Raw genomic sequence first — 15,471 nt, forward strand, 5'->3', positions numbered from 1 at the left:
CGAGGCCTTACTGCTACGCCTTAGTAGGGCCTTATTGTTTTCCTATAAATACTAACCAGATGCAGGCACGTGGTAAATTTAAGATGTTGTGTTTATTATCAGAATGTACGCTTTTACAAAAGGTTGGAAGTAGAAAGTGCATTCTTTCAAGGAAATAAGAAAAATTTGGAATGTGTACACACGCATCTTCAAAAAGAACATTTACATTATGATATTTGTGCTACCGGTCATTCTCGATATGTCGATTATTTATATCATTCCCGATATGTCGATCATTTATATCATTCTCGATATGTGGATCTTTATATCATTCTTGACATGTTGATCATTTATATCATTCTTGATATGTCGATCATTTATATCATTGATATGTCGATCATTTATATCATTGATATGTCGATCATTTATATCATTGATATGTCGATCATTTATATCATTGATATGTTGATCATTTATATCATTCTTGATATGTCGATTATTTTTTTTTATCATTCTCGATCACTTATATGATTCTCGATATGTCACCTTCCAGATCTGCTGTGAATACCCAGCACAATGCTTAAACAAGCTTCAGTACTCCTGTGCGTGGTGGCGCTGAGCCTCGCTGATTCTGTATACCCCAAAGGAGGATATAATAAAGGATATAGCAAAGGATGGCCCATGAACGGATACGGAAGAGGCTACATGGGAAACATGATGGGCGGATATGGCCCAGGAAACATGGGATGGGGCCCAAGTATGGGAAATGGAAGATGGGGAATGAATAACATGGGAATGGGAAATGGTTTTATGTACGGAAATATGATGGGAAATGGATATGGAAATATGATGGGAAATGGAAATATGATGGGAAATGGATACGGATGGGGATATCCTATGGGAAACAGATATGGATATAACATGATGGGAAATGGATTTGGAAATATGATGGGAAATGGAAATATGATGGGAAATGGAAATATGATGGGAAATGGATACGGATGGGGATATCCTATGGGAAACGGATATGGATATAACATGATGGGAAATGGATATGGAAATATGATGGGAAATAGATTTGGAAATATGATGGGATATGGAAACTATCCAGGTGGAATGAACAATATGGGAATGTGGGGTAATTCTTATTATCCAGGTTCTATGGGAAACGGTTACGGAAGGGGATACATGGGAATGAACGGCTACGGATGGGGAAATATGAATAACATGGGCGGATACAATGGTAATCGATGGGGAATGAACGGAAATATGTACGGAATTGGCGGAAGAGGATACAGTGGAATGTTCGGAAAAACCATGAGCAAGGTAAACAGCTTTCTCATAAATATAACTTCAGTCAATAAAGAAATAGAGATATCGCGAATTGCATGTTCTTTTGAAATTATGGATTAATATATCCCCTGAAATATTTTATCATTTGCTTTGACATTCGGCTTACCTCGGCCGATTCCGGTACCGGTACCGGAATCGGCCGAGGTGAGCCGAATGTTGCCTTGACTCGGTTGTCTTCCCTTATTCCAAACTTTTGTCCACTATCGTCAATAACGATTCTTTTGAGTACGGAATAGTTACATTTTTTTTAATGATATCTTTTACCAGATTAATATTCATAAAGGTGTTATTTGTTTGATCTATTAATATGCATATCTATATATAGATATATCCAAAACGTCACCAATTAACTCATTTAAAGCAATCTTATTTAACAAAGTAACGTTGTATCCGCAGCTTTGCTCCATTATTTGAATTTGAATCAGGTGAAAAATAAAAACATATAGTGCAACTCCATAACACATAAAACAGCAGAGAATCCCAACATGTAAAATGAAATTGTATCACATATAAAAATAGAATCAGTCTTGTTCCGGAAGGGCACGCGTCTTCTGCTTTGTCGACGACGCCGGCCATGTAAATTTAGGCCAGGATTCTGGTCCTCAACATGAGAATCAAGAGTGATTACAACGAAACCGCCAATCAAAATGAGGGCATGTTTCTATTCTTCGAGATACTAATTTTCCTGAATTAAACATAAAAAATACATTATATACAATGTATATATGTGCGTAAATAACGATTTTGAAATCCTTATATCCCTTTGACCTCAAAAGGACAAATATCTACCTATAAATATAGGATATATACATAAATCATATCTATATCGTTCAAAAACACTCAATTTATATTTTTCTTCTGCAGAAGGGATCATATTAGATGCCTCACCAATTTTCGTCCAACACAACTCATTGTGTTCGAGTCCGAGCCGTCAACCTTTTCCGCTGGAACTGTCCATGGAAAACACCAGGGCTCCTCTACACTGCACGTCCATTTCATTGTAAATCTTTAGTTTTGTAATTAAATTTATCAGCAGATTTAACAAACTGTTTTTGTTTTCATTATAAAATCATTTAAAAGAAACTTCCTCACTTTGCCTGTATGAGATTTTTCGTCGCCAAGGATTGACGTTGTCCTATGAGCCTTAAATAGAGGCCATCATCAGTTTATATTTCTTTGTTCTGTTTACACATAATTTCACTACGATACGTGCACGAATTCCTGGTATAGATGTTGGACAGCACTATTCTCATTTCATCTTAAGAAAAAGACGCCATGAAGAACGACCAACATAATATTTTTCCGACATGTAAAAGAAAAAATATTTCAACTCAAAGCCGATAAAGTGATGGAAACAGATGAGAAAAAATCGAATTTACAATGCAGACTCCTGATAAAGTATGCATGGAGAATAAACCCAGGCGTTCCGAAAGGGTAAGAGTCCTCTGCTTCGTTGACGGCAATGTTTTAAACACGTTAAATCGTACATTAGTTTGGCGAAAATTAATGAAAATTTGAATATAAAATGAAATTTAAAAAGTTGCATTTATATGAATTTAAATAAACATATGATAAAAATCATAAACAATGAAGTATTAGCGACTGTACCGACAAATTGTCAAAGTTTTTTGAGGTAAACAAATAAAGAAAGCTCACATCTCAGACATTAGCCTAGTAGATTTACTAAGGACACGTGTTGTACGTTGACCAGGGTGTTCGCTGTAGGCGTTTGTAGTGAAACATCTTGAGGCGATATTCAGATGGATTTGAACAAAATAAGCATACACAGGCAATATTCCTTCATGTGAAAAAAAAATTCACATGAAGGAATATTGCCTGTGCATGAGAAAAAGTATACGAATAATTCTGAAAATTTGTGTTGATAACACATTCAGCTATCTGTAGATATAGTACACAAGCCAGAATAAATTTCATATTTTTTATTTACAGTTATGTGTACATAGCACATTTATAAGAACATTTTTACTGAACATGTAAATAACAACTTGCAATAAAAACAAAAAACAAAATGTCTTTCCCATAAATAAGAGCGTGTTTAAATTTACAATGATGTTCAGTGATGCGTGAAGGGCTAGATTTGATCCACACTGAATTTACCATATAAGGACATCAATGATGCATGAAGGGCCAGATATGATCCATTCACAAAGAATTTACCATATATGGACTTCAATGATGAGATATTTGAACAATACATCTTTTAATCAAAAACATGATGCAAAAAATAGTTCTAATATCCCTTCCTCCAAAATGAATTCTTCTGTCAACTAGAGCCTAGGAATTTGTTAATTTAACATATTTTGATCCCAAATATAACTACATCTGTATTCTGTTTGAAAAAAACAACAAAAAAAAACCCTGGTTCTGCATGAAGGACACGTGAATTCTATGACAAATCCTCTACTCAAAATTTAATGAAGATTTTTTATACATGTATTCAGATACCTGGAATAGTTCGTTTGAAATGCTGTAACAGATCTAAAACAGATTCTTACATTGCTTTCATCATCATTATATTTATATTTGCATGGTAATAAGAGATTTATAGGACTGTAAAATGCAATTCAGTATGTGCTTGTTATGACGGCAGCTGTAGGTATGGTGATAATATCCATCAAAATGACTGCTCCATTAAAAATCAGATCTTTTCCTAAACAAACATGCATAACAAACGGGAGACAAATCGATATAATATTTTAATAACCTTTAATATTTTATTTCATTCAAGCAAATGTTCAACACATTTCTAGCATCAACATTAAAAGTAAATCAGATCTAAAAGAGCTTTTTGTGTGTTCCATGTTGAGAACAGTAAAAATTTAATTTCTATATATTCACATGCATATTTCAATAATTTTCTGAATATTTTTGAAAGGAGGATCTCAACTGTTTTGGTGAAGCTCTGAACTTGCCAAACATTTTGGTAGCCATGTCAACAACCTCTCCCTCTGGTCGAGACTCTCCTCTCTGATCCCTAGGGAGTCAAAGATTCCATTAATCCAACATGTCTGTGAGAGAATTAAAACACCAAATCACTCTGTCTAAAAAAATCAGAGAATTGATAATTGAATGTATAGAGTTCCAACAGGTTTTCATGTTTTGTTTTTTTGTTTATTTTTTATTTTTTATAAAAAATGATTTGAAGATTACTTAAGCATGTTCTCCCATTATTTGAATCTCAAACATATATGTTTTCACTGGCATTTGATTCTAAATCCTGGTCGATAATGTTCTGGTACAGGTACATTAGATATGGGGGAAAATGAAGAATATTTTTGTCTGTTTTGGGGAAAATGAAGAATAATTTTTGTCTGTTTTGTTCCTCAAGCAGTCATAATCTGATCCCTCCAATAAACAAATGTGATTTTGATGTCATCTAGAACACAATGGTAATGAAAATTAACTATAAATCCCCTCCTCAGGAGCAGCTAAACAAAAGGTGAACAAAAATCTGATGTGTCCTACTACGTACATAACCAAGAATAACTATAAAAAAGTTTTTCCAAATCTTATATTTGTTCCATTTCATAGAAGATTTAAAAAAGAGTTGAAGAAATGTTCACACTTAAGAAAGCCTCTGATGAGATAAAACGAAATCGTTTATGAAGTTCATCAATCTCATATGAAATGGAAACCAAACATAAGATTCGGTTTATCACACAACTAAGATTTCTTATAAATATTTGCTAAAAATCATTTTCTTACACTGTTACAAAACCGAAAATATCAACAATATCGATTTCAAGATTTGATCTGAAACTAAAAATACCAACAATATTGCTTTGAAGATTTGTTCTTCCATTACCTCACAATGCAGTGAGAAGTTTAAAATGTCATATTCTGTTGTCTTTGTTGTGACACGAAAGCTGACACAATACAAATCCCCTGTTAATCACAGCTCCATTAGGATTCATTACATATAACACGTAATGACTCTGGTATATATTATTTGGTGTATATAGTTAAATATTATATCTAATATGATTCTTATATTCACAATTTTTTTCTGTCTGAATGGTAAACCTGACAATCAGGACCCAGTCGTTCACAAGGTGATTAGCTTATAATCACTTGATTACTGAAAATAAAATTTCTCCTTTACATCAAAACCTGAGTGTGTATGTTACTTAAAACAGGCTGGTATAAAGAGACAAGTGCTGTAGTTTCAACAAAATTTGCCAAGTCAGTTTTACCACAAATCATTTTTATCAGGATTTTGAAACTGTTGTTAAATTTTGATTAGCCTTATCACAATTTGAACAAATCGGCCCAGGTTGCATTACAGAATAAAAGAATTTGAAATTTGACATGTTTGAAAATTTTCTTACAGAAGAGTGAAGTGACATGGAAATTTGAAGGTCAATGTACAAAGTAGAGTTTCAGATCATTTAGATATGAAAACAAAAGTGTTCATGAATCCACAGTTTCTATACCATTAGTAACTTCTTTAAAAAATAAGCATCACAAGATTAAGATTAGTATTATAAACAGCCTTTGATAAACTGGGCCAACCATTGCACACATGACATTATAACGATGGATATGAGATTTGTGGGGACCGGTAAGTTTTAACCCCTCTCATCACATACCGCGATACTCTTAGGGGATGGAATGGTTCTGATCTACTTACATGTTTACTGCTAAATCATCAGTAACCATGGTAACATATGTATTGATAAAATACATTTGAATGTAAATGAACACTGTATGAAGCTGCATAATTTTCATCTGGATTTTTTATGTTTAAGTTTCAATTTTTTTTCTTCAGATTTTAAAAGTATGCAGCTTATTTAAAATGTACATGAATCACATTAAAAAAGCAAACAATCGGTGATTGATACATTTAGAATGAATGGGCAACACATAAAATGGGATATCTGTTAATCTAGGAATACATAAAATTTGCATATAATAGATATATAGTGAAACACGCCCACATACACATCCTCACACCCACACACGTACACACACTAACATTCACCCGTACATACTCAAAAACAAGAGCCAACTTGCATTGCTATGGCAACAGTCATACACACACCATGATAACAGAGGATATCTATAAATAAAACATCTTCAACAAGTTCTACATCACAAAATTGAAGCGTACACCGAAAACAGAGGTTTGTTTACATGATAAGCTGCCGGAGTCTGCTTATATTATCATCGTCTAGAAACCAATGGAACACAATCCATTCTTTGGCAGGTCCATTGGATTCAAACATATAAAAGAAGCAGACCTTTCCAAAATTGTGCCAGACATGTACTTTCAAGATATCTAAAACAGGATTTCATCCAAAACTTGAACTAGTAGCTGACGAAGTTTATAAATCACAGTCGTGGCTGTCACAAAGCTAAATGTCTGTTATTGTGTTTGATAATCTCCAGTGTTTTTCTTTCTCATTTATTTCTCATTTTTGGCAGTTTGACTGTTACAGAGGACAAGGAAATGATTTTGACTGAATATCATCAGTCATTGAAGAAGAGCTCTGGTGACTAAGATTCAGGATTGGTCAATGTCCCTCCAGGTCTTGTTTCTGTACCGCCTCTGCAAGCTCGTCTAACTGATTGCTACTCTTGTTCTGTCGTAGCCGGTGTGCTACAGCGGTTACTATGGCAGCGCCTTTTCCACTACCGTCATGTGACAACATCAACTTGAACTGAAATGTAAAGGATTAATTATGAGTATAGCAATAAAACTTACAATTTTTTTAATTTAAAGTATATACAGAAGGCATTTTCACTCATACATGCTAAAATTTTGTTTACAAAACGTGTATAAAAAAACAATCATATCGATTGTTTAGAGGAACAAGGATGTATCTCCAACATGGAGTGCTTAGAAGTAAAGGGCTGTATCTCAAATTTATTAATTTTTTGAGTTTGATAAATTACAATTCCGACTAAGCTTTTCTTATAGAATATGTACTTGATATCAATGGAAATTGTCTAGTTCTTTTAAATGTCATAGTATTTTAACAGAATTAGACCATTTCAATTGATATAATGTACAAATTCTATATGAAAATCTCACTCGTAGTTGTAATTAATTAAAATCTAAAAATGGATAAATTTGAGATACAGCCCTTTACTTCTAAGCACGCCATGTTGGAGATACGTCCTTGTTCTTCTAAACAATCGATATATGGCTATAAACAGCTCCAGAATTAAGTTTTATGTGACTCTTTCAAGACAATCCGTACCACCTTGGGTTAGTACTCAACTCACCTTGATTCCAGGCTCTACAATCTGGTTGAGTTTTTCCACCATGAGATCATGAAAGTGTGGGTGGAAACGGTACAGGGATCCGTCAACAGCCACCGTAACATCGGGACGCTGCATCTTGTTAAGTATACAGCCGATACCTATCACAAATATAACAACATCTTGTTAAGTATACAGCCGATACCTATCACAGAGTATCACAAATATAACAACATCTTGTTAAGTATACAGCCGATACCTATCACAAATATAACAACATCTTGTTAAGTATACAGCCGATACCTATCAAAGAGTATCACAAATATAACAACATCTTGTTAAGTATACAGCCGATACCTATCACAGAGAATCACAAATATAACAACATCTTGTTAAGTATACAGCCGATACCTATCACAGAGTATCACAAATATAACAACATCTTGTTAAGTATACAGCCGATACCTATCACAGAGTATCACAAATATAACAACATCTTGTTAAGTATACAGCCGATACCTATCACAGAGTATCACAAATATAACAACATCTTGTAAAGTATACAGCCGATACCTGTCACAGAGTATTTGCCTATGAAAAAATCCCTATTTTGAAGTCGCTTTTGAATGATTAAGCATGTTTTATATACAAAGACATATATTAATACAATTTTGGTAAAGAAAAACCAGCTACAGATAACAAAATGAAATCAAAAATAATATAACGGTAATATTCATCAAAAACAAGAGGCCCAGAGGGCCTGTATCGCTCACCTGGATTTCACGAGATGTGAAACAAGAATGATGATTAAGTATATTTGTCACTGGGTATTGCTATGTCAATATATCATATGCATTTTATATGGGTACGTGAGGTTTTTATGCCAAAAAATACATTAATTCATGAAATGAAATTGACTTTTGGCGCAACCTAATTGGGAATCTGCTACCACACAAATGTGAGTGATATCCATTGCTTAGTTTCAGAAAAGAAGTTGTTTAAACCAATTGACCCCTTTTGACCCTGCCCTCTGTACCCCGGGGGGGTCAGTTCCTTCCTTTATAAAATTTTGAATCCTTACCAAAAAGGATGCTAACAGTCAAAAATGAGCTGTTTCAGAGAAGAAGTTGATCATATCAATTTAGCCAAATTGACCCCTTTTAGCCCCACCCCTCAGTCCCCTGGTGGGGTCAACCCTAAGATTTGTACAACTTTGAATCCCCATCCCATGACCATGCTACCATACAAATGTGAGTGATATCCATTGCTTAGTTTCAGAGAAGAAGTTGTTTATATCAATTTAACCAAATTTACCCCTTTTGGTCCCGCCCCTCAGCCCCCAGGGGGTTGGCCCTGTCATTTGTTCAATTTTGAATTTGTAACCCAAGGGAATGCTACCAGTTAAATATTAGAGATATCCATTGCTTAGTTTCAGAGAAAAAGTTGTTTATATCAATTCTGCCAAAATGACCCCTTTTGGCCCCGCCTCTCAGCCCCGAGGGAGGTCGGTTCAACTATTTGTACAATTTTGCATCCCGACCCCAAAGGGATGCTCACAGTCAAATATGAGCAATATCTTTTGCTTGGTTTCAGAGAAGTTGTTTATATAAATATAGCCAAATTGACCACATTTGGCCCCGCCCCTCAAGACCCCTGGGGGGTCAGCCCCATCAATTGTACAATTTTGAATCCCCACCTAATAGAAGTTACTAGGCAAATATGAGCAATATCCATTGCTCGGTTTCAGAGAAGAAGTCGTTTATATCAATATAGCCCAATTGACCACATTTGGCGCCGCCCCTCAGGCCCCTGGGGGGTCAGCCCAACCATTTGTACAATTTTGAATCCCCACCCAATAGTGATGCCACCAGGCAAATATGAGCAATATCCATTTTTTTGGTTTCAGAGAAGAAGTCGTTTAAATTAATATAGCCCAATTGACCACATTTGGCCCCACCCCTCAGGCCCCTGGGGGGTCAGCCCCACCGTTTGTACAATTTTGAATCCCCACCCAAAAGTGATGCTACCAGGCAAATATGAGCAATATCCATAGATCGGATTCAGAGAATAAGTTGTGTATATCAATATAGCCCAATTGACCACATTTGGCCCCGCCCCTCAGGCCCCTGGGGGGTCAGCCCCACCGTTTGTACAATTTTGAATCCCCACCCAATAGTGATGCTACCAGGCAAATATGAGCAATATCCATAGATCGGATTCAGAGAATAAGTTGTGTATATCAATATAGCCCAATTGACCACATTTGGCCCCGCCCCTCAGGCCCCTGGGGGGGTCAGCCCCATCATTTGTACAATTTTGAATCCCCGCCCCATAGTGATGCTACCAGGCAACTATGAGCGATATATATTGCTTGGTTTTAGAGAAGTTGTTAATATGAATATAGCTATATTGACCCCTTTTGGCCCCACCCCTCAGGCCCCTGGGGGGTCAGCCCCACCATTTGTACAATTTTGAATCCTCACCCCATAGTGATGCTACCAGGCAAATAGGAGCAATATCCATTGCTCCGTTTCATAGAAGAAGTCGTTTATATTAATAGAATTGACCCCATTTGGCCCCGCCCCTCAGACCCCTTGGGGGTCAGCCCCACCATTTGTACAATTTTTAGTTGTCACCCCATAGGGATGCTTCTGACCAAATTTGGTCAAATTTTGATCAGTAGTTATGAAGAAGAAGTCAATTGTTGACGGACGGACGGACGGATGGACGACAGACGACGGATGACGGACGGACGGACTGACGACGGACGCAACGGTATGGCATAAGCGACCAGGTGAGCTAAAAAACTAAAATGTCACATTTTGTCGCGTAGAAAATTCAATGGACCCTAGACCCAGTTGAAATATTGTAGGAAAATCCCTGCCTGCTTAATTTGCTTTCCAATTTCTGCATAGTTTAACTGATTCAATATCATTTTTTTCTTCATTATGCAGTCTATCACTAATCAAGGTATCAAGAATATTTAATATTTAAGAATATTAAGATGTTTAGAATCAAGCGCTAACCTGCAGCAGCTAAGTAGGCAGCCCTGGTCGATATCAGGGAACACACATATTGAGTGATACGACAATCTTCATCTGTGTACTTCTCCAGATTCAACTCCTCAAACACTTGCTTGGTATTCTTAAAATGTTCATCAACATCACTGAAAAACACAAAATAAAAAAAATGTATTCTTAAAATGTTCATCAACATCAATGAAAAACACACACAAAAAATTTTTTTATATCTCACTGAATTTTTGCACAAATTTTAAATGCCTTTGTTGGTGAAAAGCCCTTATAGGAATATACCATTTCAGAATATAGGCATTCATCCAAATTCTAATTTTCTTTAAAGTATTATAAGTCAGCAAAGGAGTTGGAAGAAGGGAGATAACTCTTACATGTCGTAATATTTCCCACAAATACTCAATACTCAATTTTATAAGGATTACCTCCCTTGAAAGAGTTGCATTTCAAAATATTGCATGACTACTTAACTAGTATACTATAGGCCAAGTTGTAATGTATGAATGAGAAAGTTTCAGCAGAATCCAGACAAATTTGTGTGCAAATCATTGACCTATCAAATCTTTTTATGGTAGATAATTGTGAATGAATTTTGCTAAATTTTAATCTGGCTTAAAAAGTTTTTAACAATTTTCATGAAAATCAAGAATTATTTACTTTAAAACAGAAAATAAAATGTGGAGGTACATAAAGTTTCATTACAGGCATATAGGTCCTGTCAAAAGTGACAGGAATATCAGGAAACATAAAAAGTTATAGAAATAGTTTTGATAAATTAAGTACAATTATGAGGCCAAAACTTCTGTCACCAGAACCGATTACCATTTTGACAGTTAATCTAGTGAAAGAAACAGCACTTTAACAGGGAAACACAGTAAATGAAGGAAGAAAGACATTTTTGTTTTTACTTGTGCTATGACCAGGTTCATTGTATCAACACACAACCTATATCACCAAATGGCAAACCCAGAACGCTGCTAATCTTATCACTTTGTATACTGAAAATGTGGACTCTAACACTTAACCAAAACTTGTCATGTTGTTTATCAAGTTTTTAATAGTTTACCTATTATTTAGTAAATTATTCAATTCATACTTTAATCTCATATCATTAAATTTCATATTCAAAAGAAAAAAGAAATTCTTTTTTGGTACATCAGCATTCATATCAAATAAAAATTCCTTGATAAGCTTATACACCATTTCTTATAATTATTTCTCCTAACACTTAATGATCTCTCTCTAGAAGAAGTGACATTTGTAAAAAAAAAGATAAATTAATTTTCCTACATTTTCTCACCACTATACACATGACATAATGTTCATTATTTCTAGAGTATACAATCCTAATACACATTTACTTAAGAATATTTATACATATATACATGTACAGTGTATATAAAAAATATTTACATATATATACCAATATTTTTAACTTTATTTATACAACCTCTAATGACAATTTTCTACTATTTAAGTGAACTTAAAAAAAAAAAAAAAATAAATAAAAAAAAAAAAATAAAAAAAAAGAAGATAAATAAAGAAAAAAGAATTGCACAGACATAAAAAGAAAAATATATTTTGCAAATGAACACAATATACAGGACACAGCATATATGAGTTCCTTGTTTACAAGACTGTCTCTTCTATAGTTAAAAATCAGACACGATTATAAGAGTAATTTAAACTAAGTACATGCTCAAACTGTACATGTATGTATAAACACATATGATAAGTGCATTATCTCCTAATTCAACCATATTCCTTCAAGCTTGGGCACATTGAAAATGTACAAGGGTGTAGATGCGGTGTGGAAGAACTATTATCTTGTAGAGAGGTAGTCAGTTTGACTACCAGTAAAATCAAGTTTCTGTTAGCATATTAAAGGCCAAAGGACAACATCATTTCATTATTATCAGTTATTATCAGTTTCAGTTATTTTCTGAAATAATTGCTTGTGTGTGATTTAAATAGAAAAAGCAAAAATAACAACAGAAGACAAAAAGTGAAAGGTGAAACACAAATTTACACAACTTTAATGTGGAGTTTGACCTCTCCTTGACCTTTACTACAGGTAAAAGGTAAATCTAGAAACTAAATCTGTGGATATCTTTACACTCTCATGTCCTAAGAATTGCTCAGCAAATTTATTTATTGTAAATGGAAAACAATTCAGCACAATTTACCGTATTTATCCTCAAATAAGCCCCCTCCACTGGTGTACAAGTTTAATACCGTATTTATCCTCAAATAAGTCCCCTCCACTGGTGTACAAGTTTAATACCGTATCTATCCTCAAACAAGCCCCCTCCACTGGTGTACAAGTTTAATACCGTATCTATCCTCAAACAAGCCCTCTTCCCTAGTGTACAAGTTTAGTACCGTATTTATCCTCAAATAAGCCCCCTCCACTGATGTAAAAGTTTAGTATCGTACGGTATCTATCCTCAAATAAGCCCCCTTCACTGGTATAAAAGTTTAGTACTGTATTTATCCTCAAATAATCCCCCTCAACTGGTGTAAAATTTTAGTACTGTATTTATCCTCAAATAAGCCCCCTCAACTGGTGTAAAAGTTTAGTACTGTATTTATCCTCAAATAAGCCCCCTCCACTGATGTAAAAGTTAAGTATCGTACGGTATCTATCCTCAAACAAGCCCCCTCAACTGGTGTAAAAGTTTAGTACTGTATTTATCCTCAAATAAGCCCCCTCCACTGGTGTAAAAGTTTAGTACTGTATTTATCCTCAAATAAGCCCCCTCCACTGGTTTAAAAGTTTAGTACTGTATTTATCCTTAAATAAGCCCCCTCAACTGATGTAAAAGTTAAACTATCATATTTATCCTCCCCTAAAAAGTTTATCATATCTATTTGAACCAATTATAGCTTCCTATTTCTAGATTAAAGATTCTGCAAAAATGAAGAAGGGAGCATTTTTCAGGACTCTACAGCTTATTTATAGATAGAGACAGCAAGTGTTTTATTTCTTCATTCTTTTAAGTTTTTATATTTCTTAATTTCTTTTCGTATAATTGAGTTTTTCAGCAAAATCAAGTGAAATATTGTTTTGTTAATTAGATTGTGATTAATTACCATCAAAAGAAAATTAAAAATATTTAGTAATCAAAAAACATCCACACAGTTTTCTTTAAAGAGTAGATTAACCAACTGGTGCGAACCAGCAAGGTAAACAGCCAATCAGATAGTGACAAACTTACCCAGTCATTCTATTTCTCATGTCCCTTCATTTAAAATCAAAACATTCATGTTGACATCTTTACACAAAAAAAATCTTTTATGCTTGTATCAAAATACCATAAAGTAAAAAAAAAAAAAACGAAAAAAACAACAACATTTAAACATAATGTATAGGTTAATATTGTGCAAGATCATATTCTACATTTTATATTCAAATGTTTGTGTTGAAGAAGATTATGTGCTAAACCAAAGAAACAAAAGATAATCTATATGTTTAACATTTATATTTGAATATATTTATATGAAATAAAGACCATTCCTCTTACCTCTCGATTTCTGACACATATTTGGTGTAGAACCGGCCCCTTGTAGATAATTCTTCGGAACCCTTGCCTCCAAATAAATGGCCGCCCTTTCGGAGCTTTTCAAGTAGGAGTCGAACAATCTCTCCCATGTACATTCCAGAAATCATTTTCTCATATCTGTAAATCCGTAATTAACCAATTGAACCAATGAAATAGAAATTATCTATGTATCTAATTAATTTAAATTTCCAGGATAGTAATAACAAAAACTTGTATCATTTGTTTTAAAGAAATTTCGAACAAAATTAAAAATTTTCAAACTTACTATTACTGAAAAATTCATGTGCCCTCATTACTAGAATTGATAGATTTACAAGAGTTATTCCTCTTTAAATAGACAATACTCACGTCTGTTTACCAGCGTTGATAGAGGTTTTGTCGACCTTTCTATCGTAATCGGTTTTGATGAAGTCGAGAGCCCCGTCGTCTCCGAATGCTCCCCATTCTGTGTTGATCATCACCTATAATAGGGGAGATAACCACTTTTAGGTATAGTTGTCGAATGTTTACTTCAGTAATTTATGTTTTTGACCTGTCACATGTCCTAAATTTCATTTATGATTCACAAGAAATATCTTTAAAGCATTATTTTTCCTAATATTATGTAATTTAAGTTGATAAGAATAATTCAAACCTTTAATACACCTCTGCGTGTACATTCCACTTAATCGGGTAACGCTAGGGTATTTCGTTTATTGGGGTAAAAATTCAAAAACCAAAACCATTTTCTCTTTAATCATGTTAAAAAAAATTGTTTAATTGGGTTGGAAAAGTGCATTTCGGCCGGCTTATTGCATAAGTCGGTTAATCGGGTAAAAAGCCCCCGAAAATAGGCAACCCAATTAAGCCGAATGCACTGTACTTCTAACTTAGCTAAACATCATGACTTACTGGTGATTAAAATTCACCCAGACTTTTTTAAAGATGTAATAATCAGGAAACTAAGCTCTAAAGTATATAAGGGACAAGTAATGAATGAATTTATCTAATTGTAACTGGAGAATAGAAATGTACCTCACGTGGTTCCTCATCATCACCGTCCCATAATTCCACATTATCGATACGTTCAATATAACAGGCATTAGTTCCTGTACCTGTAAGGACAAAATACATAACGCTTGTAAAATATCAGTCATGCTAAACATATACACATATCAGCAGAATCCTGGATTTAGAAACATTTGTGTGATCCCGAATTTACAAGCATTTGTGTGAATGATTCTGAATTGACAAACATTTGTGTGATCCTAAATTTACAAGCATTTGTGTGAATGATCCTGAATTTACAAACATTTGTGTCCTCCTGATTTTTCAAACAT

General features: G+C 34.3%; 2 protein-coding genes across 2 annotated transcripts in view; one reads left to right on the forward strand and one right to left on the reverse strand.

Annotated features, from left to right (window-relative positions):
- Positions 1 to 541: 541 nt before the first annotated feature.
- On the forward strand, positions 542 to 2,378 carry LOC117339647 (putative glycine-rich cell wall structural protein 1). Its single transcript, XM_033901356.1, has 2 exons — positions 542 to 1,305; positions 2,197 to 2,378. The coding sequence occupies exons 1-2, from the start codon at positions 556 to 558 to the stop codon at positions 2,209 to 2,211; spliced, it is 765 nt and encodes a 254-aa protein (XP_033757247.1). The 5' UTR covers positions 542 to 555; the 3' UTR covers positions 2,212 to 2,378.
- Positions 2,379 to 3,257: 879 nt separating this feature from the next.
- Positions 3,258 to 15,471, reverse strand: part of LOC117340041 (hexokinase-4-like) — a 28,446-nt gene continuing 16,232 nt past the window's right edge. Inside the window, 7 exon segments of the mRNA XM_033901799.1 lie at positions 3,258 to 7,013; positions 7,582 to 7,718; positions 10,584 to 10,723; positions 13,808 to 13,831; positions 14,114 to 14,269; positions 14,501 to 14,613; positions 15,167 to 15,246. Coding sequence (XP_033757690.1) covers positions 6,867 to 7,013; positions 7,582 to 7,718; positions 10,584 to 10,723; positions 13,808 to 13,831; positions 14,114 to 14,269; positions 14,501 to 14,613; positions 15,167 to 15,246 — 797 coding nt within the window. The 3' untranslated portion in view covers positions 3,258 to 6,866.

This window comes from Pecten maximus, chromosome 12 (assembly GCF_902652985.1).
Source record: "Pecten maximus chromosome 12, xPecMax1.1, whole genome shotgun sequence".
NCBI lineage: Eukaryota > Metazoa > Mollusca > Bivalvia > Pectinida > Pectinidae > Pecten > Pecten maximus.